The 26144-nt window shown below is 41.7% G+C and overlaps 1 protein-coding gene across 1 annotated transcript in view; it reads left to right on the top strand.

Annotated features, from left to right (window-relative positions):
• rasgrp3 (RAS guanyl releasing protein 3 (calcium and DAG-regulated)) overlaps positions 1–26144 on the top strand; it is a 50267-nt gene that overhangs the window by 7163 nt on the left and 16960 nt on the right. The window contains exons 2-12 of the mRNA XM_080449974.1: positions 12860–13084; positions 13952–14054; positions 15618–15680; positions 17453–17584; positions 18364–18511; positions 20414–20587; positions 22862–22978; positions 23587–23865; positions 24630–24710; positions 25067–25180; positions 25625–25740. Coding sequence (XP_080306100.1) covers positions 13015–13084; positions 13952–14054; positions 15618–15680; positions 17453–17584; positions 18364–18511; positions 20414–20587; positions 22862–22978; positions 23587–23865; positions 24630–24710; positions 25067–25180; positions 25625–25740 — 1397 coding nt within the window. The 5' untranslated portion in view covers positions 12860–13014. The remainder of the gene's footprint in view (positions 1–12859; positions 13085–13951; positions 14055–15617; positions 15681–17452; positions 17585–18363; positions 18512–20413; positions 20588–22861; positions 22979–23586; positions 23866–24629; positions 24711–25066; positions 25181–25624; positions 25741–26144) is intronic.

Raw genomic sequence — 26144 nt, 5'->3', positions numbered from 1 at the left:
TAAATAAGATACGGCAATAATGCTGCGTTCACATTGGCAGATACAAAAGATACAAAGCTACACAGAATCATTTGTAGCTTTGTAGCTGACGTTGGAACTAGCTGTTGTAGCTTTTGCAGCGGCTACAAATGTCAGATGTATATCTTTGTATCTTCATGTCGCTGGCTTCCATTGAAAACGAATGGTATAGCCTGTATCTTTGTAGCTGCCATGTGAATGCAGCATTACTGGAGTGATCTGTGGTGCCTATCCAGCTTTTGTTAGCTGTTTTGGCGTTTTCTTTTCGTGGAATCGGGGGGTGGGGAGGGGGGGGGGGGGTCTCCAGTCGTCTCAGCTTCATCCATTGCACCACTGGTGACATCACTGCTGGTCACCACGGCGCTGGTGGCGATACACAATGTATCAGTCTACCAGAAGACTTTTGAAGCAAGCCTGCTGAATTCCATATCAAACCCTGTTAAAACACGAGGCAATTAACCACTTGAACCGTACACATAGTTGACTGCAGTCTCCCAGGGCTCTATGCTAGGCCTCCTCCTGTTTTTGCTCTACACACAATGAGTTTGCTGACAACAAGTCGGGTTGTGAGCTTGTAGATCTGCTATTTTCACCCATGTTTGCCCCATAGTAAAGGACGCAAGGGTTATTAATGTGGTTAATGTGGAGTACACACACACACACACACACACACACACACACACACACACACACACACACACACACACACACACACACACACACACACACACACACACACACACACACACACACACACACACACACACACACACCAAGAAGCCAGCCAGCTGTCAGTGTACGGGTGTGACTGGTGTTGTGTTCCTTCCAACGTGTGTCTGGTGGTCAGCTCTGGTCAGCTCTGGTCATCATGCATATTCCTTGTGTGTGTGTGTGTGTGTGTGTGTGTGTGTGTGTGTGTGTGTGTGTGTGTGTGTGTGTGTGTGTGTGTGTGTGTGTGTGTGTGTGTGTGTGTGTGTGTGTGTGTGTGTGTGTGAGAGTGTGTGTGTGTGTGTGTGTGTGTGTGTGTGTGTGTTTCTGGGGGTGTGTGTGTGTGTTTGGGGAATGAGAGGTCACATGTCATGGTTGCTCCATTGCTGCTGCCACTGCTCCAGGCAGCAGGCTGCTGTGTTTACTAACAGGAGAGGAGGAGAGGCAGGAGGAGGAGAGGAGAGGAGAGGAGGAGGGGACAGCGTAGCATAACGTGTACTCTATCATGGGAGTTTCTCACGTCAGTAGCCAGTTGCAGCCTGCTGTATCTCGCAGCCGGGTCTTCTAATCTATCCTATACTACACACAGTAGGCTGGCTCAGCTGGGTCTTCTCTCCTGTATACTACACACAGTAGGCTGGCTCAGCCGGGTCTTCTCTCCTGTATACTACACACAGTAGGCTGGCTCAGGGAGGAATATTGTCCTGCATGGATGTTAATGCCCTTTATAGGGTAAGTTTTAAGTGTTGGTGAAATACAGTAGGTGGGTTTTATATATATTGCGTGTGCGTGCGAGTGCGTGTGGACTTTGTCCTTGCTGTTTACTATCTTTCTGTGCTGCTGCGGCTGTGGAAGTGGTGTATAGTGGTGTATAGTCCCTTGCTGAGAGGTTGACTTTAGACCTTCAAGGTTAGTCAGGGAAATGTTATTTGGGCTTGCACTCCTCTGAGTCATTGTTTCTCGTCTATTTGGGTGATAGTAGAGTGTGAACCTGAGGTCAAATACAGTACAAGTGAGACAGGATATAGTATATTTATAGTTCTCTATCTGTCTATCTGTTCTGTACTTACGTGTAGGCTTCAGTACTTGTCTATTTCTGTCTCCCTGTCTGTTTCTGTCCCTCTGCCCCATCTCAATATCCATCTATCTGTCAATCTTCCCGTATCAATCTGGCGACCTGTCTGTCTGTCTGTCTGTCTGTCTGTCTGTCTGTCTGTCTGTCTGTCTGTCTGTCTGTCTGTCTGTCTGTCTGTCTGTCTGTCTGTCTGTCTGTCTGTCTGTCTGTCTGTCTGTCTGTCTGTCTGTCTGTCTGTCGGTCTGTCGGTCTGTCGGTCTGTCTAGTATATCTTTGGCTATTTATTGTCTTTGTCTGCGTGCATGGTTCTCAGATATTGTTTTGTTTTTGATTTTAGTAGTGGATTAGAGGCCAATGTGGCACAACTCCAAGAGACTCAGTGTGCTTCAACACGTGGGAGGTGTGTGTGTAATACTATATATTTAGGGACACATCCCAGCGCTGGAAGTGTAGGGGTGTGACATTTGTGTGTGTGTGTGTGTGTGTGTGTGTGTGTGTGTGTGTGTGTGTGTGTGTGTGTGTGTGTGTGTGTGTGTGTGTGTGTGTGTGTGTGTGTGTGTGTGTGTGTGTGTGTGTGTGTGTGTGTGTGTGTGTGTGTGTGTGTGTGTGTGTGTGTGCGTGCGTGCGTGCGCGCGCGCGCGCGCGCGCGTGCGTGCGTGCGTGTGTGCGTAAATCCACAAACAGTATTATATCACTTGAGTGTGTGAGTATACGCACACTCAGACTTTGATGCAACCAGCCACAGGCAGAGACACAGTGACCCATTGTGAAAGTAGAAAGCACAAGTCGTGCTAAAGGGCACAGCTGACCCCAACGTGCACGACTAAGGCGAGAAATTCAGCGAAAGGGGAAGAGCGACACACAAGAGTGTATCAGTGTGTCCTTATTTCCTGTAGCTATTGAGGTGTAATCCATTTAAGTGTTTGACTCTCTGATGAAGATAAGAGTGTGGGTGGGTGTCTTAGTGGAAAAATGTCAAAACAGAGCCGTCATTAAAAGTTTTTCAGAATAGGCCTGTTTGTTGTTTGTGCGTTAATGCTGCGTCATGAGCAGGAGGAAGCTAGGACGCGTGACGGCCTTAATGGTTATGTAGATGTGATTGTGTAAACAGCTGGTTGGTGCTTTTCGTCGCGGTCGGGGGAAAACCATATGTCCTAAATGGTTCCTTTTTTATTATTATTTAAAATAATAAATAATAAAATAGTTAAAATAGCCGATCTACAAGATCACAACGCGTCGCATCGTGAGCTTGTAGATCTGCTATTTTCACTACTTTTGTGCGACACTCTTGTATGACGATGAAGTAGGGAATTAGTTCACCGGCGGAAAAAAAACATAGAAAGTTGAAATATGGAGATATTGTAGGAGGTTTCTGCCTGGCAGCGACGTTTTGTAATCTCTGGATGGGCAAGGAAAATCTTGCCACCAAAAATGGAAATGAAAAGTGCCCCCCCGAGCAAGGCATTATTTCTCCAGTTGTCTGTGGCTACATGTATAAATCCCACACATAGCAACTATCAAGGTCAGCAGCATAGTAACTGATCCTGGGGCGCTGATCTACACAGAACATAGACATGCGGATGAAAATCTATTCTAAAGTGGTAATAAACAAAACACAGCAGATGATTTCTGAATTGAACTTGCAGTTCAATGTGTTCACCTCCCATTCGTAATTTTCCAACAGCTTCCCAAAAATATTTCCTGAAATACTCTATACACCAATGCTGCTATTGAAGAGAAAGGTAATAATTAGATGAGTTTTCTTATCTCTGTGATGCTCAGTGTGGTGGGGCAGAATTTGTCACAAGTGAGTCTGTGGTCTCTGCAGTGTTCTAGTGATGATGCCTTTTTGCAGGCTAACCCAGGACCAGTGTTGCCGTGTCCGCTTATTATAAGCGACTTTGGGCTTGTTTTGATGTAAAGTTGCTTCTAAATATTGGTAGTTGCCGGCAGCGTTTTTTTGGGCATGTTTCTAAAGTGTAGCTGCTTATTTGAGCTTGTTTCCTAATGTTGTTTAAACCAGTGGTTCTCAAACATTTTCATGTCAAGGACCCCCGATTTAATGTGTATTTCTCTGCGGACCCCCATCTGAAAATACCCCCCTACCAAAAAATATATTCCACATTTGTCACTTTTTTTCACAATTTATTTTGAAAATAGCAGATCTACAATCTCACAATGCGACGCATCACGACACGTTGTGATCGGCTATTTTCAAATAGCTGATGTATAGTTTTAAAGTGCATGTGGCCTAGTCGCTTCTTTTGGGCTTGTTTTCATAGACCTGGTTGCTTATTTCTCTTGCAAAATCTGGCAACATTGCCCAGGAGTTGCCTTCGCCATGGGTTCCCGTTCCCACCACAGATTTCCAATGGAATTTTTTGCGTTGGGTTTCAGATAAATTTAGAAAATAAGCTCTGCAGTAAACAATGGCTTATGATATTCACATGCTTTGTTCAACAAATTAATTAGGCTTATGTTAACCACATACTTCAGCATAAATTGAAAATGCAAGAGAGGGGGTTGAACCAACTTCTGTTTTTTGGGACAACAAAATGTAATATCTCTGACCTGAAGTGAGTCAAGCCCAGCTTGGTTTTGTATATGGGCTCTTTGTGACCTGGTTCTCAACTCACTGTTGCAGCACTTGTTGTTTCCACATCTGACTGGATTGAAGGCATAGACATTAATCATTTTGAATGGGAGTTTTGCAGCACAGTGCAGTTACAGTTTGCTTTTGGTTTGATGAATAGGAGAGTTAACCACATGAACCCTAGCATCCCTATAGACCAAATCATCATGACATTTCCGGGTATAGATAACGCCTGCAGCGTCGCATTGGAGCAGTATTATTCATGAACCTTATTTCTGGAAGAACATGACACTTATGATATTGTTATTGAGTATTAGAAACATATTATTTTGATCTAAATAATAGGTTGACAAACTAGTCATAGCTAATGTCTCCATACACATTCTACCAGGAAATACTACTCTACACGTTTGTTTACTAACATTCCGGTCTATTCTGGGCATCTGGTCTATTCTGGGCATGTCTTAATGAACACTCCCCAAAACAGGCAAACATTCGGCGGAAATAGGCAAACATTCTGTGAAAATAGGAAAATATTCTGCACAAACAGCAGATCTATAAGCTCACAAGCAAGAGCTTTTAGGGACTTTTTTCATTTAAATGGTATTTTATTGCTAATTTATCGTTATTTTTATCCATGCACCATATGATATTGCTCGTATTATATTAGGATGTTTGACATATCTAACTGGTTTCCATGTTTCTTTTCTTTCTCTATTCCTTACCCCCTTGTTGAAACTGCAACTGATGGGAGCTTGTGCAACAAAGAATTTCACACTGTTTTTACACCTAAAAACCTGTGATGTGACAATAAAGTTGAATCTGAAATAGTAAATGGGCTATTTTCGCTATTTGACGTACAACAAAGTATAGGGTTTACGTGGTTAAAGGTAGGGTAGTGATATTTCTTTACAAATGTATTTTGTTAAAAGGTTAAATCACTATATTCTGATAGTAATCATTGCTATAGAGCGTTTACTCAGAGGAGCCTCCCTGTCTCTCCAGCTCTTTAATCTCTTTAACAGAAAATACATTTACAGGTGGGTTGGAAAATTTCAGCCAATCAGGAGAGAGCACCCATTTAATTTTCATAGTGTTCCGGTTCCAATTTTGTCTGCTCACTTCCTTGTGTCATCATTACCTCCAATTTCACTTGTTTAATCTGTATCCTGTCTGTGTTCCCCATCCTGATTGGATAAAATTGGTATCCCGACCTGAAAATTCATATTTTTTGTTTAATAAAGAGCTGGAGAGACCCCAGTTGTTACTGAACAAACACTCTATGTAGCAATAATTACTAGAATCAGAATATAACGCTTATTTCAACAATCACTTGCCCTACCTTTAAAAGAGTAGTTCACCCCAAAGATTACTTATTTTCTATCAGTTACACACCTCATGAAGCCTTAAAGAGGAAGGAGACTTAAAGGAGTAGTTCACCCAAACAATTACTTATTTTCTATCAATTGCACACACCCTTTTTTTAAAAAGTTTTTGTCGCATTCCTAAGCCAATAATTTGATTACCAGCGGAAAGATGTATGTAGAGACACAAAGTAGACCCTTTGTGTCTCCTACCGGAAATACACCCGGTCACAAATGATTGGCTTAGGAATGTGACAAAAACAAATCCATGAATTCAAGACTTCATGGGGTGTGTAATTGATAGAAAATAAGTCATTTTATGGGTGAACTACTCCTTTAAGTAAAAATGAATGTAAAAAAAAAGAAAAGGAAATGCCCTCCAGCGTTGTCTACATTGACTCACTTGACCATACTGCTGTGTTCCTGACAGACTTGGTTGTTTCCGATGGATGACGTTGTTGGACTGCCATCTCCAGGGACTCGGGCTGCTAATTGAGTTGTGTGCTTCTCAGTTTATTGCGCAGGGACCTGTGAGGTTAACACGTGACGTAAGTCTTGTCTCTGTGCCCCCAGTGCAGACTTGATTATCAGGCATTATAGAACAACAGAGAGAGTGAGACAATGTGCATACAATGGTTCTCGAACTTCTGCATTTCAAGGTCTCCCCTTAACTCTGACAGTATACAAATGGAACCAAACGGATCCATTTGGTTCCATTTGTATTCTGTCAGAGTTACAGACTTGTAAAGGGTCAATTTAGACCCTCCTAAAGGAACCCAGAGAGTCCCTGGAATCCACTTGAGAGAACCACTGGATAAAAGACTCGACTAGATGATTTTTAAGTAGTTCTGAGATATTTATGTTGAGTGCTCTCCACTTCACATCCTCCACGTTGTGAATGGAACAAGATTGCGTATCTACGCTTACCTTGGACAAACAGATGGCGAGCCACAGTTTCCATGCTATAGGTGATAAGGTTTTGGTTGTGATGTGAGAGGTCCAGAAATAGGTCTTCTTTTTATTTGCAGAAATATCGAACAGAGATAACCTCGGTGTCTGAAGGAACACGCTACCGCTGACTTGTTTAACAACTTGAAACATAGTGTCCCTATTCTGGGAGCGAACATTCTGCCAAAAATAGCCGATCTGCAAAACTCTGTAAGTTTGTAGATCGGCTATTTTTAGCAAGGAGATTTGGAGTAGAGGGAAAAAAGCAATATAGTCCCCTGGGCGGTCTATACTGGTTAATGAAATTAATGATTTGGTGGTCTCTCTACTGCTGACTTTCGTAGAACAATTACCTTTTCTACATGCAGTAAATACGCCATGACATTTATACATCAATTGACAGGCATATTGTACATAAACGTAGACCATTTACCATAGATGACTCTAGTTTAGATTTCTAGATTTTGTATTTACCATTACAAGGCAATAACACACATTTGACATTAGAGGTGTTGGATTTCTTATCCACAGGTCTCTCTGGATGTTGGTTTTCGTAATTCGTACCATCCTGAAATTGATGGAAATAAAAATTTTTTTTAAAAGATTTATTTTTGGGCTTTTATGCCTTTATTGACAGGACAGTAGGCTGACAGGAAATGGGGAGAGAGAAGGGGAGTGACACGCAGCAAAGGCCGTCGGGATCGGGAGTCGAACCCGCGACGCGCTGTCAGGCTACATTGAGCCTAGGTGCCCGGACCGCTACGCACATGACACAGACACAGATGCTTTCCGGTTTTAATGGGTTAAGCACCTTAGTTGACCGGGGTCCCCCATGGCTCGATACTACTGTAGTTCCGCTCCTTTTTTCCCTCAACACCATCTCTTCACTGAAACAAAATTGATCAACAAGCTCACAGCACGTTGCGTTGTGATGCTTTGCGTAGGGATGCTAGGGCTCATGTGAGTAAAGCTGGCATCTGAGGCAATTGCTTTATCCAGTAGGACCGCATCTGTGTCATTTCTTTGGGTTATTCAAAAATATTTTTGAAAAATCTGGAAGATTTGGGCAAATCTTTGAATATATTTTTCTAAAGCGAACATTTGTAACTCAAATTTATTTTTGAGTGGTGCTAGCCACTCCAAGGAGTGACTTTGTCTGTGTGTCTGTCTGTGTGTCTGTGTGTCCGTATGAGCACGGCCCCTCTGTATGTTTGAGCACAGCCTCAACAGCTGCGGCTGATTGCAACACAAAGATGCAACCAGTTACACTAATTATACACACACACACACACACACACACACACACACACACACACACACACACACACACACACACACACTTTTGAGTAAAAATACTTAACATGAGTAAAAATACTTAAAATGAGTAAAAATACTTAAATATTAGTAAAGATACTTTAAAGTTCCTAAACTGAGTAAAAATACTTAAAATGAGTAAAAATACTTAAAATGAGTAAAAATACTTAAAAGATGTTAAAATGAGTAAAAACACGTAAAAATCAGTAAAAACATTTTCAAGTACTTAAAATGAGTAAAAATACTTTGAAGTCATCAAAGTCTGTAAAAAGTAACTAACGAAATGAACTCATGAAAGGCACCACTCTCTTCACACTGGGTGTGATTTTTTTGAATAGCCAAAGAAATCTAAAAATGACACTTGCTTTCCCCGGTCTTAACTCTTTCAGTGCCACAATACGTCAAATACGTCATGAGGCCTAACGCCCCGTGTGCCACAATACGTCAAATACGTCATAAAAAAATAAAAAATAAAATAAAATAAAACTCAAAAAAAGATTAATTTTTTTTGGAAAAACATGTTCAGAACCCAAGATATGATGATTTGAAGATTTGCTGCTCCATTCACTTCTTGTTTAACTTTTTACTGAAAAATGCTGTATCTCGGCTCCTAAGCACTTTTTTTTTTACAATTAATTTTGGTTGTGGCACTCAGAACCAAAATTCCATAAATAAGCATGGCACTGAAAGAGTTAAAGGAAGGGTTCACCCAAAAAATGACTTATTTTCTATCAATTACACACCCCATGAAGCATTGAATTCAGGGAGATTTTTTTTGTTTTTGTTGCATTCCTGAGCCAATAATTTGATGACCAGGTGTATTTCCGGTAGGAGACTCAAATAGTCTCCTTTGCGTCTCCTACCGGATACACTATCATCTTTCCGCCGGTAATCTAATTATTAGTTTAGAAATGCAACAAAAACAAAAAAAATCTCCATGAATTCAATGCTTCATGGGGTGTGTAATTAATAGAAAATAAGTCATTTTGTGGGTGAACTACTCCTTTAATGGATTGATGTCCTCATGTTTACCACTGATTTCAATGACATGACCTAAACAAGCATGGGCATGTGTCACTGTCATCTCTGCCAGCACTGCATCAGCTGTTCCTGCTCAGTACCTTGTTGTTTATGGCTGGAATTGTATGCTCCTCCCGTGAAGTATGGCTTATACATCGCATGTGCATATCATGTGTATATATATCTATGAGTGTTCATTTAATGTGCACGTTACTTTGGTTGACATTTGAGGACCCTGGCAGAGTGACATGATTTTATATTTAAGCCTTCACCCAGTTAAAGAATATCATTCATTTCCTATTGTGTCGACTTGGACAAGGCTTAATTCAAATATGTTTATGCAGCGGTATAAAAAACACAACATTTCGGCCTCTGTGTACTGACGTTAGGTGTACGGTGCACCCGACGAAGGCCACAGAGGCCGAAACGTGGTGTTTTTTATAACCGCTGCATAAATAAATATATTTTTCTGGGAGCATTAAGACGGTGTGTGGACATTCTCCCTCTAAATCCCTCATTTATTCTGATCTAGCACCCGTCGAAATAGCCGACTTATGGGTGTGCGTGCACCCAGGGGCGCCGATTTATGTCCGCGCTTCTGGGTGCGCAACGCGCGCGGGCGCATGCGGTTATTTTCCGGGTTTGTTACCTTTTTGGGGGGGTTTTGTTACTTTAATGCGGTTAATTTGGTTAATTTGGTACCAAAAATGTACTCCATGAAGTGAAGATGTCGGTGTTTTTTTCTTTTTCTTTTTTTGTGATGAGTTTTGATGGGTGCTCTTCATTTCCCATGGGTGCTTTAGCCCCGAGGCACCCACAGTATCGGCGCCCTTGCGTGCACCTCTTGACCGCTTTCAATTCAAATATGTGCGTTGATCAACCATGTCTATGTTTGGAGTCAAGGAACAATGGCTTCATTCATTCAGAGTGATTGCATACAAAGACACACAGGTGATCGAACATGCATGCACTTGCAAACACACAATTGAAACACACCTCAATTGTTGATATTGACTTAAGTGTCACAACATAAATTACAAGGTTGGCTGGTGACATCTTGCGTCCCTCGCCAAGGTGACGGCGACTGAATACGCTCAAAGCTACTAACAGGTTCCAAGTCACTAGGGCAGTGGTTCTCAACCTGTGGGTTGGGATCCCCACGGGCCCCCAACATGGCCCCAACATGACATCATTTGTGCGGTTACAATAGACCAGTGGTTCCCAAACTTTTTAGCGCCCGTTACCCAAACTAGTGAAAATAGCAGATCTGTATACAAGCTCACAACATGTCGCTTCGCGCCACGTTGTGAGCTTGTAGATCTGCTATTCACTACTTCTTAAACATTTATTTACTAATTTAGGGAATTTCTTTGATTATTTTTTTTTTATCCATGAATTTATCTATTTTTTAATAAAGGGATATTCACTCGCGACCCACTGTTTGGGAAACAGTGAAATACACCAACAGCTCCAGTCCATGGACCCCATTAAAATCATTGTTATTGTCATCATATCCTGGGATCATTTATTGGTTTACTACAGTATACGTAAACGTGGATCATTCTACTGTTTAGAGTTAAAGTCGGTTTGCTTGTTTAAATATTATGCACTTTTATTGCATCTGAAGTGCGGATAATTGGTGACTATATTTTCAGATATATCTTAAACTCATGAGAGATTAGGTTTAACATTTCTTTAAAAAAACTCAACAAACAAACAAACATACATTATTATCATTGTCATTCATTTTTTTTATTATTGCTTTGTGTTGTGCCCAGGACAATGCAAGGGCAGACATTTCGGATAGGATAGACAGAGGGTGGGGGAGGGTGGCGGATGTGAGTGGATATTTCTATTGCACTTTTATTAATAAACACATTCAACCCGACATCCCAATTTTGCCATTATACGCAACAATTCAAAATAGTGTCAATAACAGCATAATTCTGCTATTTTTAGAATAAGCGGTTAAAATAATAGACAAAACAAAAAAGAAGCAACATTTTCATATATTTCTTTAGTCCATAGTTACAGTGTGTTCTGGTGGTTACATAAACCCATAGTCTTCAGCTGTGGGCCGAGGATATTGACAGGGCTACTAGTCCTGATTTGGAGCATCACTGTCCGGTTCATTGGTCTAGAAGAGGATCATGCAACGTGTCTGTAATCATGAGCTGTTTTGATGAAATCATGCACCGATGATATTGGAAGGTCGTTAACCTATTAAGACCTGAGGCCGATTCTACAAAATGACTTCTAAATCTGTGTTGCTATATCAGTGGTTCACAAACCTTTTCATGTCAAGGACCCCCAAAATTATATGTATTTGGCCGTGGACCCCCATCTCAAAATATTTTGTTCCATGGACCCCCAGAAGCAAAGATTTAAAAATGTTTTCTTTAAAAAATATGTATATATTCAAAGATTTGCACAAATGTTCAAGATTTATTTATTTTTTTTGTCGATCTACAAGCTCATAGCACGGCACGAAGTGAGGCGCTATGAGCTTGTAGATCTGCTATTTTTGAATAGCGAAAGTATAAAATAATGGTTAAAAGTGGTGACACAGATGCTTTCCCGGTTTTAACGGGTTAAAAATTGATGACGGCCACAGGAGTTCTCAGAGAGGCAGCAGCAGTCAGTCACTCTGTGCATGAGGTTACAATGTGTATGTGTACACATGGAGAGAGAGAGGGGGGGGGTACATGAGAGAAATCCCTGAGCAGCTCATCAATAATGTTTTCTCAAGCTTGTCTCAGTCACTCACATGCCTGGCAAAAGCCTTTATTTTCACAACACAACACATTTTATCTTAGTATAACATTAACAAAGCGATCTCAGTCCGTCCGTCCATCCGTCCTCGTCCATTTTCCTCCTCAGTAGGTTGCCCAGTTCATCTGAAATTGCACACGGACATTGATCACTTTGCATAATGTAGGTCATTGGTTCTCAAAGTGGGGTCCGGGGACCCCCAGGGGTCCTTGGGGGGGTCTAAGTATTTGTCTATAATACTTAGACAAAATTAGTTAATAAAGCGTCACAATCATTTTAACCCCTTTATCCATATTTTGTACTTTGGCTATTCAAAAATCGTGAAAATCGGTAATTTTGGTAATAAAACAACACGCAGGATGTGGATACGTTTGTATTCTCTTTATCACATACATGAATAGGGTGAACCGGAGGAATCGGATCCAACATTGAGTTTCTGGAACCGTTTTTTATTTATCACACTGTCAGAGCTGGTATGTGGACTTCACGTCTGCTATACAATTACTATACCGGTGGTTCTCAAACTTACAAATTTCAAGGACCATCATAACTCTGAGAGAGTTCAAATGGTTCCATTTGTACACTCTCAGAGTTACAGACCTGTTAGGGTCCATTTGGTTCCATTTGTACACTCTCAAGAGTTAAGGCGGTTACACACCGGCGAATATGCGAATATACGCAAAATTCGGACTCGTTCCGAATAATTAAAATACGCTTTTTTCGCTCCGCGAAACTGGTGTGGAAGCTTGCATTGAATTTATAAGGTTTTTTTAAAAAAACGTATTATTCGCATGAAAAAAATCGCCCCGGTGTGTAAGGACCTTTACAGACCTGTTAGGGTCCGTTTGGAACCCCCTATAGGAATCGCTAAAGGGAACCGTTAAGTAATCGTCTCGTTAAGATGGTATCGTTAAGGAACCAGAATCATTAAAAATCCTAAAGGATCCCAACCCTATACGCGAAGCACAAAAAGGAAAAATGTAACATTTGCATATTAAGTACACACTTACTCACCGACTGCTTGTTCTGCTTCTTTCCTTCTCCAAGGGACTTGCTGATTGGTCCAGAGTGGTGAGCGAGACGTGTTGACCCCGTGACCTCCAGCTGTGGAGGTGTGCCATGTGTTCACCTGCCCAGCAGGGGGCGTGAAGCTGTCGGTCTCTGCTGCCAGTAGGTGCCCCCCGATCGTCCTGCGTGGCACAATGGGCTCGTCCACCCTGGGGAAGGCAGCTCCCTTTGATGTCCTACTGGAGGAATGCATCCATGCTTTTGGTGTGTGTGTGTGTGTGTGGCCAATCAGAAACCGTTTGAAATGGTTTTGACTTTATTTTTGAAATGACAAAAAATAGCAAAAGTAATTGCTAGATATAGCAGATGTGCAAGCTTGTATATCTGCTATTTTTGAAAAGTCAACGCTAAAATCTAAAGTGACACAGATGCTTTCCCCTGTTTTAAATCCAAAGGCTACACAGCAAAGTCCTCAGTGTTAATTGATAAGAGAGCCAGATTAAACTCATTTGGTTACATGTGTTCACTTCAAGAGTGTACAAATGTAACCAAATGAGTTTAATCTGGTTCTCTTATCAAAGTTAAAATGAGCACTGAGGACTTTAATTACTGTCTAGACTGAGTTCAGACAAAGTATTCCTTATTCTATTTACTGCACATCCACATGGATCCCCAAAAATAGCCAAACCCCACCCTAGAGACACAATAAAACAAGACGCTTGGTAGGTGGTGATTTACATTGTTTACAACAATGGCAATCACTGTACTTGACACTTTGTTCGCATGTTTGTGGGAGATTGGGTGTGGAATTAACACATTTTGGTTTGATTGATTGAATTGATTGATTGAATACTAGATAGACAGAAATGCAAACAGCACGAGTACAGTCATACACTTGGTCTAAAAGGATAACCCCAAAAAGTCCAGAGGGCTTGTTTCCATTGAGGTCCTATGTTTTCAATTCATCAACAAAGCAAGAATATCATCAGTAGTAGAAAAGGGGGGGGGTGTGAAGGCAGTGAATGCCATCACCTTTCTATGGGAGAAGTGTGATTTACCTCCCCCTTTGGCCTCCTGAAAGGTGGATTTTCATGACATACTGTGTATTTATTTGTGTTGCCTCTTCCACAGATGACAATGGGGAACTGCAGTCCAGCCTGCTTCCTCGCACCCTGCTGTTGATGCACCGCTGGTATGTCACGTCCACTGAGCTGGCCGGGAAGCTACTGATGATATATCCTTCTAGGGCGGAAGCCCCCGCTGAGCCGACAGCAGTTGATATCGTCACTGTCGGGTGAAAAACTCACATGTCCGAAACGGTTACTTTTCAGGATTCCATTTTTTTTTTTTGCAAAAGTAGCAGATCTACAAGCTCGAAACGCGGCGCGAAGTGACATGCTTTGTTACTTTCCACCACTGCGTGGCATGGTGTTGTGATCAGTCTCATATGTGTGTTTGGGTGTGTCTGTCTGAACAAAATAGCAAACAAATAATGATAGAACCGATGGATCATCATATCTAATTCTCAGGAAACTTGGTGGGAAAGATCAGTAATCCACTTTGAAGGGGTCAAAAAAGGTTAGATAAGGTCACAATCAAGTTCAACACCAAAATCACAAACACACAGGCAGATTTTCATGAAACTTGGTGGGCATGATCAGTAGGATGCCCTGAAGAGATGATTAACCCATTAAGACCTGAGGCCGATTCTACAAAATGTCAGTTTTCTGAAAAACTTTGTTTCTATATCAGTGGTTTGGTTTCTTAGAACGGAATACCAGCACCCACTTTGATCCATTTAGGATTTCTTGTTGAATTCCACAGGCCTTCGTCAGCGTGAAGGGATTCACGCCGAGGAAGGCCTGTGGGCCGAAACGTCCGTCATATGATCTGCTGACTGAATTAAACAAGAAATCCTAAATGGATCAAAGTGCTGGTATTCCTTTCTAAGAGACTATTTCTGCTAGAACCGTGCACCCGATTCACACGTACTGTGAACTACTCGTCTGATGAGTGCTTGCTTCTCTCTCTTTCTATATCGGTGGTTCTCAAACCTTTTTCATGTCAAGGACCCCCAAATTTATATGTATTTGGCTGCGGACCGCCATCTCAAAATGTTGTAGCGACCCTGCGAAAGATCCGGCTGTAACTTGCTCCTCCAAGGGAGCTAGCTCTCTTGGTGTTGCTTGTCACCTGCCGGTCTACCGAGCTGGAGGCCGGGGTTCGTCTCCAGGTCGGGTCGCGAAACGTTACCTTGGTGTCAGAAGGGATTGAGAACCGATGGAGCGTGCCCTTGTGTGAGGGACTTGCGTGAGTGAAGCGAGAAGCGCGAGGGCTTCAGCAAGGAGGGGGTAGTGTGGCGATCCCGAGAAAGACTCGGCCGTAACTTGCTAGCGAAACGTATATTCAAAGATGTGCACACATTTTCACGATTTTTCTAAAATAGCAGATCTACAGGCTCGTAGCGCGGCACGAAGTGACTCGCTATGAGCTTGTAGATCTGCTAATTCTGAATAGCCAAAGTATAAAATAATGGTTAAAATGGTTAAAATGGTTCAAATCTAAAATGACACAGATGCTTTCCCGGTATTAATGGGTTAAGTATTGGGTAGACAAAGGTCAAAGGTCAAAGTCATTGCCATGGTCAAAATAAATTTCATAAGGAAAAGAGAGAATAAGAGATGTTGGCCACCCCCTTTGCTCCTGAGGATGAGCAGCCACGGAGCTGATTATTGTCGAAAAGTTTGATTACATGGTTTGATGTCATATATCAAGTTTGCCTTAACCCAAACCCCACGTATCGTGACTCCCATGGTGACAGCTGCCAAAGAACCCGGTCGAAGATTTGTTATTTAATGAGGTAAGATCCCAGATCCTCATGTTCCCATCCCAACATGTACAGGTAACCATTCCGCCAAAGCAGGCTCTGAATGCAGCAACAACTCTATTTTTGTTATTACCGCCATTGCCTTAATTAATTATAATTGGGTTTTACTGAATACATTCCAGATAAGAGAATTGTCTCATTGAATACTTCCATGACACCGGTAAGCCGATGCAACTGGGAGCCAAGAAGTGATGTAATTTAATGTGACAGTCAGTTATTGTAGCTGTGTCCTGGCTCCTGATGGGGCATGGGACGCTTGCCAAGGCACCAGAAGGTAGATGTTACTTATGGACCATTGAAAGGAATTGAATATGTTGAACGATTCAGTGATCTTGTGATTCATTATTTTATACCGAGAAGGCCTCAGGCGTTGTACAGAATGTTTTGCAAATTAAGTGACCCAGTTGGTGCATACTGATAGTTTGTCCTATGTACACCGTAACGTCTTTAGAAGGCACATCTCTGCTTTAAGGCAATATAATATTAATAGGATATTCTTTAGCAGTCCTTTAGGATACAGGACATATTTGATAACAAGTGTGGGACTATAAATCAGTTTCACTTCCTTTGGAAGTGCCTCAATTGTGTCCAGAAAATGTCTGTATCAAGTAATTACTTATTGTAACAACCATGTACAAAGAAGGCACAAATTCTGCCCAACAACTACACTGTAAAATCCTTCATTTTTATTTAACTCCGGGAGTGTACAAATGGAACCACACATTCCCTGCCAGAGGTTTTTTTTTATTTTACTTCCCCCAGTGCCAGTGTTTAATTTTTTTTTACACAGGAGCCGAGATACAGGATTTTAAAGTAATAAGTTAACCAAGGAGTGAATGGAGCTAGAAATCTTTGGATCGTGATATCTCTGGTTCTGTGTGGATAAATTGAAAAAAAAAAAAGACCCAAAAAAAAAAACGGTTATACTCGTGGATGGATTTTTTTTGGCAGTAAACGGGTGTATTTTTCATCAACGGTTATACTCGTGATTGGCAGGTAAAGTGTTAACACTGAGGAATTACTGTGTGGTGCTGTTGGCCAAAGTCACTCTGTAATGCTGTGGTCCCAACGGGCTTTGCAGCATTGACTTACCCTTATGCCATGTTTTAAACACTTGGCTCGCTTCACCTTGTCCACGTGTTATCACATATGAGCAAACAGCTGCCAGTGACCCCCTTTTTCTGCATCGGTGCATTCCTCTGGTTCTTCGTCTATGAGATCACTTTGAATCCCACACTGCTGCTTCAGGCAATACATCACATTCCCACTCAGCAGTGGATCTCTGCTCCGGCATAATGCAAATTTGAGGAACCTTCAAGACATCACTGCATGTACAATGATATTGTATGTCATCAAATCATCTTGTTTATCTTACATTGCCATGCATTCTATTATCCTCCCCCTTCCCCCAATTCTGCACATTCACCGTTGCTCTGCTGCTAAGAGGTTTTTACACTCTAACCGCAGCAGTGGCCTTGTGGTTAGAGTGTCTGCCCTGAGGTTGGGAGGTTGGGGGGTTCAATCCTGGCCGGGTCATACCGGAGACTATAAAAATGGTACCCAACTAAGTACAACTCAGAATGGAGGGTTTGAGTTAAAAATGGCATTCATGAAATTACTGTCCTAAAATGTTGATGTCCTTACAGTACGTATAGTAATACCACAGTGTGTGTGTGTGTGTGTGTGTGTGTGTGTGTGTGTGTGTGTGTGTGTGTGTGTGTGTGTGTGTGTGTGTGTATATCCAGGTACTGGATAGTGACGTTTCCTGCAGAGTTCAACTTAGACCTGGGTCTGATCCGTATGACAGAGGAGTTCAGAGAGATAGCAGCAGAGCTGGGCGGCGAGCAGCACTTCAAACTCATCGACATCTCCACTATGTAAGGAACTCACACAAACACACACACATGCTTGCTTTTTGCTGCCAATTGATTGCGATGATGATGTTGCTCCATTTGAAATGGGTTATTGTCGGGGCGCTTGTGTTTGTGGCCGTGCATGTGACTCAGTGGTGGAGAAAGTACTCACATTATTTACTTAAGTAAAAGTATCAATACTTGAAAAAAAAAAATTTGAAATAAGAAATAAAAAAGTCCGGAATTCAAAATGTACTTGAGTAAAAGTAAAAAAGTATTGGTATCAAAATGTACTTAAAGTACCAAAAGTAGAAGTAGAATGAGAAGTACTCATCATGCAGAACGTTTCACAAGTTTTTAAATGTATTAAATGTATAAAAATCGTTTGAAAATAGCACATCTACAAGCTCACAATTCGTCGCACAATGCAAGCTTGTAGATCGGTTATTTTCAAATGGCCGAAATGTATATGGGGCTGAAGTGGTTAATGTATGTTTTGTAATGATAATCAAAATCTACAAAGTAACTAGTAACTAATGTTTTCAAATAATTGTAGTGGAGTAAAAGTACAATATTTGCCATGGAGATGTAGTGGAGTAGAAGTAAAAGTACTGGAAATTGGAAATACTCAAAAAAGAATACCTCAACAGTACAGTACAGTACAGTACTTGAGTAAATGTACTTAGTTGCTTCACACCACTGATGTCAGGACAACGCGATGCACCCGCATGGTTTGCCACATGAGGGGCAGATGCACTGTGGCTGACACTGTGTGTTGTTTCTCCCTACGTGTCCTTGGATAGTCCATCATATGACTGGATGCGTAAAGTCACGCAGAGGAAGAAACACGTTAAGAAGGGCAAAGCTTCTCTGCTCTTTGACCATCTGGAGCCCATGGAGCTGGCGGAGCATCTCACCTTCCTGGAATTCAAGTCCATCAGAAGGATATCCGTGAGTGTATACAGTCTTTTATGTGTTTTGTTTTGTTATGATTTGACCCACTTTCACCCTGGTGTCCCTATTTTGGGCATGTTACTGTGTAGATTAAACATTTCAAAACATTTCAAAAGATGTCAAACAATTTTCAAAGATTTTCAAAAAGAAAATCTAAAATAACAAAAGTAGCAGATCTACAACCCCACAAGTTACAACATGCCTCGAGCTTGCTATTGCTATTTGCTATGATTCAAAATAGGGCTCACGTAAGTAGTTAAGGACATAGCAAGTTGTCCACCGCTCACTGACATTAATATTATTTGTATACCTATAGCCTTGTTTGTTGACCAGTTTTGTTTTGATGAATACCGGTGTCTGTGTTTTACATGAAGCCAAATAAGTATTTGGTTTACTTTACCATATACCCTGTTTAAGTAAAACAAATATTCATGCAGTGGAATATGCCAACTGAGAAAAGGCTCCAAATGATGCTCGGTGATATCAAGTGAAGGATATCAACATCAATTAGTGGCCAAAAAACGAATAAAAACCTAAAATCTACCGCCAGACCAACATATCTGTTTGGCAATTATTAGATTTTTGTTTACATCTGCATGCAATTATGTGGCAGATTTTCAAGTTTTCAAAGGTTTTCAAAAATAGCCAGATCTACAAGCTCACAACATGTGGCGTTTATTTCAGCATCGATAGGGCTGTAAAAAAAAAACGCCTGTTGGTTTCCAATCTCCTTTTTTTGGTCACAAACACTAGTGGAGAATTAAGGGCCAGTGGTTGAGGATAGTAATGAGCAGCCGGGGCATATTCAATACATCAGAATCATTTGCTTATATTATAAGAGAGCATTCATCCTCCTTTATTTCGAATAGGTTACATATGACGTGTCTGACATTTCGTAATTGAAGGTTGTATAAAATCCACCATAGATTGAATTGAACACAGAGACATACAGTACATACTATAATGTCCTGAGAGAAGACGCACATGTGCTGGGGCTTTGATCTGTGGCTGACTGGCTGGCCCCTGTGTGAACTGCCTTGTTTCCACTGACCAGACAGCAAGGAGATAAAGAATGTTTCAGGTTGCTACTGTGATAAGAATAGTAAAGGATTCAGGATTGGTGCCCAATGCCCATGTGTGCTTTCTATTTTTGAATTGGGGGCTTGTGTAATGTAGTGGTCGCTTTGTTTCAATTCCAGCAATTTAACTAAATTGTTTGCACACATTAGCAAAATGTCAGTTTCAAGAAACGGTATTTATGCTCCACTGAATGTGGGGAATTTACTACACATGTCGTACACAATGCATTTCAAAGTTCTTTACCCAATGTATTAAAATAGATATTTGAAGAAAAGTAAAAGTAAATAAAAGGAATACAATAGAGAAATACATTTTAAAAGAGGAATAAAACAATAAAGTTGAAATTGCAGTTATAGTATAACTTCCTCTTCTCAGATGAGTTGCAAACTATCAGCAATAAACTATTGCCTATAGTTGTCATACCATATTGCTTAAAGAGCTTTTATCACCTGGAATATACATCATGATTCATGTCTTAACTGGTATTGTGTATCCAAACTTCCAAAATGCCACTTATGCGTGGTTGTTTGAATGTAAAATGTTTGTTGTAATTGCTGACTTAAAAGAAAAATGGTATGGTATGGATAAGCCTTTGCCCAGATGTGAAATATACTGTTATTATTATTATTATTATTATTATTAGCTTATTATTATTATTTGCACATTTCCAAATGTGGTATTTATAAACCTCGTCTCTTGCGACCGTGGAATCCAGAGACATTGACCTTTCCTATATTGTTGTTGTACATATTTTAAGTCGCTCTGAATGAGAATGTCAGCCTAAAAGTGCCTAAACTGGTTCTCTGAACTTGTTCTCAGTTCACTGACTACCGGAGCTATGTGATCCATGGCTGCCTGGTAGACAACCCCACCTTAGAGCGCTCCATCGCCCTCTTCAACGGCGTGTCCCAGTGGGTTCAGCTCATGGTGCTCAGCAAGCTGACGCCTCAGCATCGTGCGGAGGTCATCACTAAATACATCCACGTGGCCCAGGTAAGAATTCACCAGTCCAAACCAAGTGGAACCGTCAAGGGTCCATTTGGTTACAATTGCGCAGTGATGGAAGAAGTACTCAGATTTTCTCTACTTAAAGCCTCACTATGTAACTTTTTTTAATGAATAAAATGCAATTTATTCCCAATCTGTATGTTAGAGTATGTTAATACAATATAATTTATGGGTGGTTGTATTTTGTCTCCCTGCTCTTCTATTGAGACATTTAGATCGTGTCAAATGTCATGTCTCACCTAGACACAGGATCTGACAAAAATTTTGACCTGATGGTCACGATTCAATTTATCCCCCGAGCAAGTAGGCAGGCTCTATTAGCTCAATGATAAAAATGTCAGCTCGTAAGCAGGAAATCAGGTTCGAATGCGGGGTAGAAGAGGAAAGCTACATAGTGCTGCTTTAAGTAAAAGTAGCAATACCACAATGTAGAAACTCCATTACAAGTAAAAGGCCTGTACCAGTGGCGTACGCACCATAGAGGCAGGGCAGGCGGCCGCCTGCCCAACTAAAATCTCACCTCCCCTAGAAAATAAAGTAAAAGACTGACCGAAAAACAGGCAGTGAAAAAAATCAAAAATCAAAATAATGGCCATCCGAGTCTCCGACCATTAGCCCGCCTCCTTGTCCATTCACGCAGGCAGGCAGGCAGCTAATCACCACCGTATCCATTCAGCAGAGCGACCCTCACTTATAGTGATGCAAATGTATGCCTCTGTCTTCATGGGGTGCTAGCTAGGAGTGCCAGGGGTGGGGGTCTGGGCCATCACCTGTACTCACCTGGCATAAAAGGGGTTCTGAGAGCAGCTTGAGCCATTCATTACTAAACTACAACATGAAGAGACCACCGCTGAAGAATTGATTGATTGATTATACTTGCATATTGTTTTTATTAACGTTTTTCAGTTTTGTAGTCAGTGTAGTGTTGTTGTTAACTTGTTTCCCCCGAGAATTTTCCCCGAGTACCCCCGCCCCCCCTCCCCCCCGCCCCCCACCCCCGCCCCCCTCGTGGGGAGGGGGGGGAGGGGAGAGAAAAAGAAATGTCGCCTGCCCTAAATGTAATTTAGGGAACGCCACTGGCCTGTACTCAACATTTTACTTGAGTAAAAGTACAAAAGTACTGGCATCAAAATATACTTAAAGTACCAAAGTAAGAGAACTAACATTCTCCAAACCTTTTTTCCCGAAAATTCAAAAAAAGCTTGTAGATCTGCTGATCGACAAGTTCACAAAGCATGCGCTGTGAGCTTGATCTCCAGCATTCATTTTTATGTATAATTCAAGGCATTGACGTTTTGAGCGTATTACACTCCGCTGTGAGGTGTCGGCGCAGAAAGAAGGACCATTCACCATCAAGCATGAATAGAAATGCTTGGGGTACTGTATCCCTCAAGCAATAATGCTGTTTCATCACTATTGATGTTGTGTTGTGCTGGGCTTACAATTGTTCTGTGTGTAGGTGGTTGTTTGTGTACAGACGGCGCGCACTGGGGGGGGGGGGGGGGGAACACAGTCAACGTAGCCAACACCCATTCATGATAAACAATGGACCCTTTTGATGAGTAAACACAGCTGACATTAATTGCATAATGACATTGTTATAACTGATAACATTAAGTGTGTGTGTGTGTGTGTGTGTGTGTGTGTGTGTGTGTGTGTGTGTGTGTGTGTGTGTGTGTGTGTGTGTGTGTGTGTGTGTGTGTGTGTGTGTGTGTGTGTGTGTGTGTGTGTGCGCGCGCACGCTTGTGTGTGTTATTGTTTCTATTTCATTTATTGTGTGCTGCATGGACAGCTGACTTCATGCCGGCACACAAGTGACACCGAAATGAAACGCACCCACGAATAATGTTATTATCTTCAGCTGCACTTACCTGTCAAATCGTCTGCTGCACGTGCCATGCTTTCTCATTACTCCTCCATCAGCGTTGTTGTGAAAGGGATGATTCAGGTACCTGACAGTAATAACAGCATCTCATGGCTGCTCTGTCTCCTTCATTAGTGCAGACGGTCTCCTACCTAATGCACAACAGTCTGGCTTTGCACACGATGCCCACTCAATTCCTTTTAGTGAGGTTGGAAGGTTGGAGGGCGGTGGTGATAAGAATGCAAGCACTTAAACCATGGTACTATTGATTGAAGGCGTATGTTGCGGCACTGACTTCTGTTATATTTTCGTGTGGTACCGTTTGACTGTTTAATGATGACATAAGCATCATTATTGTTCCATTATTTCTCTTACACACATCTCTCCCTCATTAGAAACTGCTCCAGTTACAGAACTTCAACACTCTGATGGCAGTGGTTGGTGGTCTGAGTCACAGCTCCATCTCTCGATTGAAGGAGACTCACTCCCACCTGACCCCAGAGGTTACAAAGGTCAGTGTATGTCTAGATTGAGAGGTGTATTTACTTTCATGCATTTGTGGATACAATAAAATGCTTACAGTATATAAAAGTTCACTATAGTAATACATCTTAACTATCTAGTAATTCATGTGTGCTGGACAGATCATTGTAATATCGACGAAACCATTTAAACCAGAATAAATCAGTGGGATTAATTACAACAACATCACATCTTTTCTGCATCCCTAAAGTAATCAGCTGTTAACTGTTTTTTTTTTTTTTTTTTAAAGAAAAGTGACATGAGTGAGCAAAATAGAAAGGGAGCCCTTTTTGTCATAAAATTTGGAGAGGGAATATCATGTTGCTATGGAGATCTTCAAAAGAAAGGCCCTTCGTATCTCTGCAAAATGATGCATAAGTAACAATAGAGTGGTTTTAGTTCGTTTAAATGATGAGTGATGGGGGACAGGCAGGCACGGCGTAAAGTTTAAACCAGAGACTGCGTTAACTAATATTGATTCATTCTGTCCTAATCCTCTATTGATCCTCTACATATTGCCTTCTGCCCCCTCCCCCAACTCCACTCTTTTCTTTTTCTCTTTCTCATTCACAAACAAACAAACATCCCCGCCTGCCAGATCTGGAGTGAGATGACGGAGTTGGTCTCCTCCAATGGCAACTACTCTGGTTACCGCAAGGCCTTCAACGAGTGCCAGGGCTTCAAGATCCCCATCCTGGGGGTTCACCTCAAGGACCTGATTGCATTGCAGGTGGTCTTCCCTGACTGGGTGGACGGCGGCAGCAAGGTGAACCTGGTAAAGATGCAACAGCTATACATCACGTTCAACGAGTTGGTGTCGCTGCAGAGTGCCGCGGGCCACGTGGAACCCAACATGGACCTCATCTATCTGTTGACGGTGAGGGGTGAAAGGCATTATTATCTCGAAAGCTAAGCACTATAGGGCAGAGAGGGATCTCAAAGGGTCATCATCGGAATCTTTAGGGATTGTTCTCCCAAAAAAAAAAAATCTATCGATTAGTCATCCCATGAAGACTGACATTAAATGTCATTTACAGGTTGGCTACCAATATAATACGTGGGTGCGTGCATGCGTGCGCGCGCGTGTGTGTGTGTGTGTGTTTCTGTCACTCCATCTCTCCTCTCTCTCTCTCTTTCTCTCTCTCTCTCTCTCTCCTATGTGAGTGTGTATGTGTAGAGGGGGGGGGGGGATTTGCAGCTGCACTGCCGTGGTAAGTGAAATCTACCGCTGTGCTCTGCCGTGTCCAGATCCCATGTTCTAAGAGCATGGCGAGCCCTCATTGGCTGGCCTCTTACCAAGGCCAGCCATTGATGAAAAAGTGGCGAGAAAGTGATAGAAAGTGATGACTATAGCGCAGGGTCTGTTCAAAGACAGGCTGGCTTTTCAAGCCAACCTGTAAAAATATCCATGAATTCAAATCTCCATGGGGTGACTAATCGATAGGAAAAAAAAGTCATTTTGGTGGTGAACTATCCCTTTAAATGATTGATGTCAATGTTAATTTGAATGGAGATTTCGATTGAGATCACTGCGTACTAGTCTCGTACAGTAAATGCATGCTTTTACAATTACACATCCTTTTGTCCACAGATAAATGTTTTCCACAAAAAATATAACTTACGAATCTGTCCAATTTGCAGCTTTCTTTAGACCTCTACTACACAGAAGATGAGATTTATGAGCTATCATTGCTAAGGGAACCACGAAACCCCAAATCTTTGGTAAGTTGTTAAGCATAGTGACTGGCATAACTAAACGCCCAGACACAGTGGGGGGGCATTTATTTTGTTCGATTAATTCACACGATGTAAATGTATAATATACGTTAGGGACACGAAACCATGTTATTAATATACGTTAACGACATGAAACCACTTTGGTCCGGTTGAGTGTTGTTGGCTGCGGGCTCTCTTTCTTTGTGTTTTGCTGATGGTATGAGACATTGACCCTGAACATACTGAACAGATATACTGTAGCCTGCCCACAATTGCACTTGAAACTAAAACAATACAGTTCTGCTTTTTGCATGTGGAATGGTCATGTAATGGAGCGCTGTATGTGTGTTCCATCTCCACAGCCTACCTCTCCAACCACTCCCAACAAGCCCCTTGCTCCATTGGACTGGGCCTCAGGTGTGACCACCAAGCCAGACCCCTCTGTCGTCAACAAGCACATCAGGAAGGTGGTCGATGTGAGTGGGCATCCTTTTTACGGTCAATAGACACCAGCCCTTTTGAAATGAATGCTCACATACTGTAGAATCAGAATCAGAATCAACTTTATCACAGATTTTGTAAGTAAAAAGGTGGGCGAAAGTTGTTTTTGTGCAAGTTTTTAAGGTGCGAGAAACACACAAAAAAAGACAAAAGTCAGCACTTGTACATGGGATTAAGGTGCACAATGTCAGCACTCGTATTGCATTATGAATAGACTGTGTGAGTACACATTGATGAAAGCATTGGAAAATGTGTAATAAGAGAGGGCGTGGGCGTGGGTCGTAATTCATAATTTCCAAGCAATTGTTCCCCCTAACAATACCAAATAGGCCCTGAAGCAATTACTGATAGTCCTGTTGTGTGTGCTATTATTAAAGTAATGTACTTTATTTTTATTTATTCTTTCTGATTCTGGGAAGTCTGTATTCAGGAATTATGACCATGACCATGATGGCTACATCTCTCAAGAGGATTTTGAGAGCATTGCTGCCAACTTTCCCTTCCTGGACTCCTTCTGTGTTCTGGACAAAGACCAGTAAGTGTGTGACTTCAGTGTAAAGTAACCAAGTACATTTTACAAAGTACAACCAGTACTTTTTCCACCACTGGACTACACAAGTCCCTCCTATGCACACCATGTGTTTATCTCTGAGAGTGTTAGAGTCGACCTATAAGAGTACATTCTTAAATCACCACAAATTGTTTTACTGTGTAGTTCTTAAAATCACCCCGAGAAGAAAAAAAAAATCTATCGATTAGTCTCCCCATGGAGACTTGAATTATGTTTTTGTCGCATTCCTAAGCCAATAATTTGATGACCAGCGGACCGGTAGGCAGCGGTTCTGGTAGGAGATACAAAGGAGACATTTTGTGTCTCCTACCGGAACCACTGCCGGTCATCAAATTATTGGCTGCAACAAAAACAAATGCAACAAAAAC

This window comes from Gymnoscopelus braueri, assembly GCF_963280865.1.
Source record: "Gymnoscopelus braueri genome assembly, chromosome: 14".
In the NCBI taxonomy this organism is placed as follows: domain Eukaryota; kingdom Metazoa; phylum Chordata; class Actinopteri; order Myctophiformes; family Myctophidae; genus Gymnoscopelus; species Gymnoscopelus braueri.
Note: the sequence above shows the minus strand (reverse complement) of the source record. Positions and strands in the feature narration are given on the sequence as shown.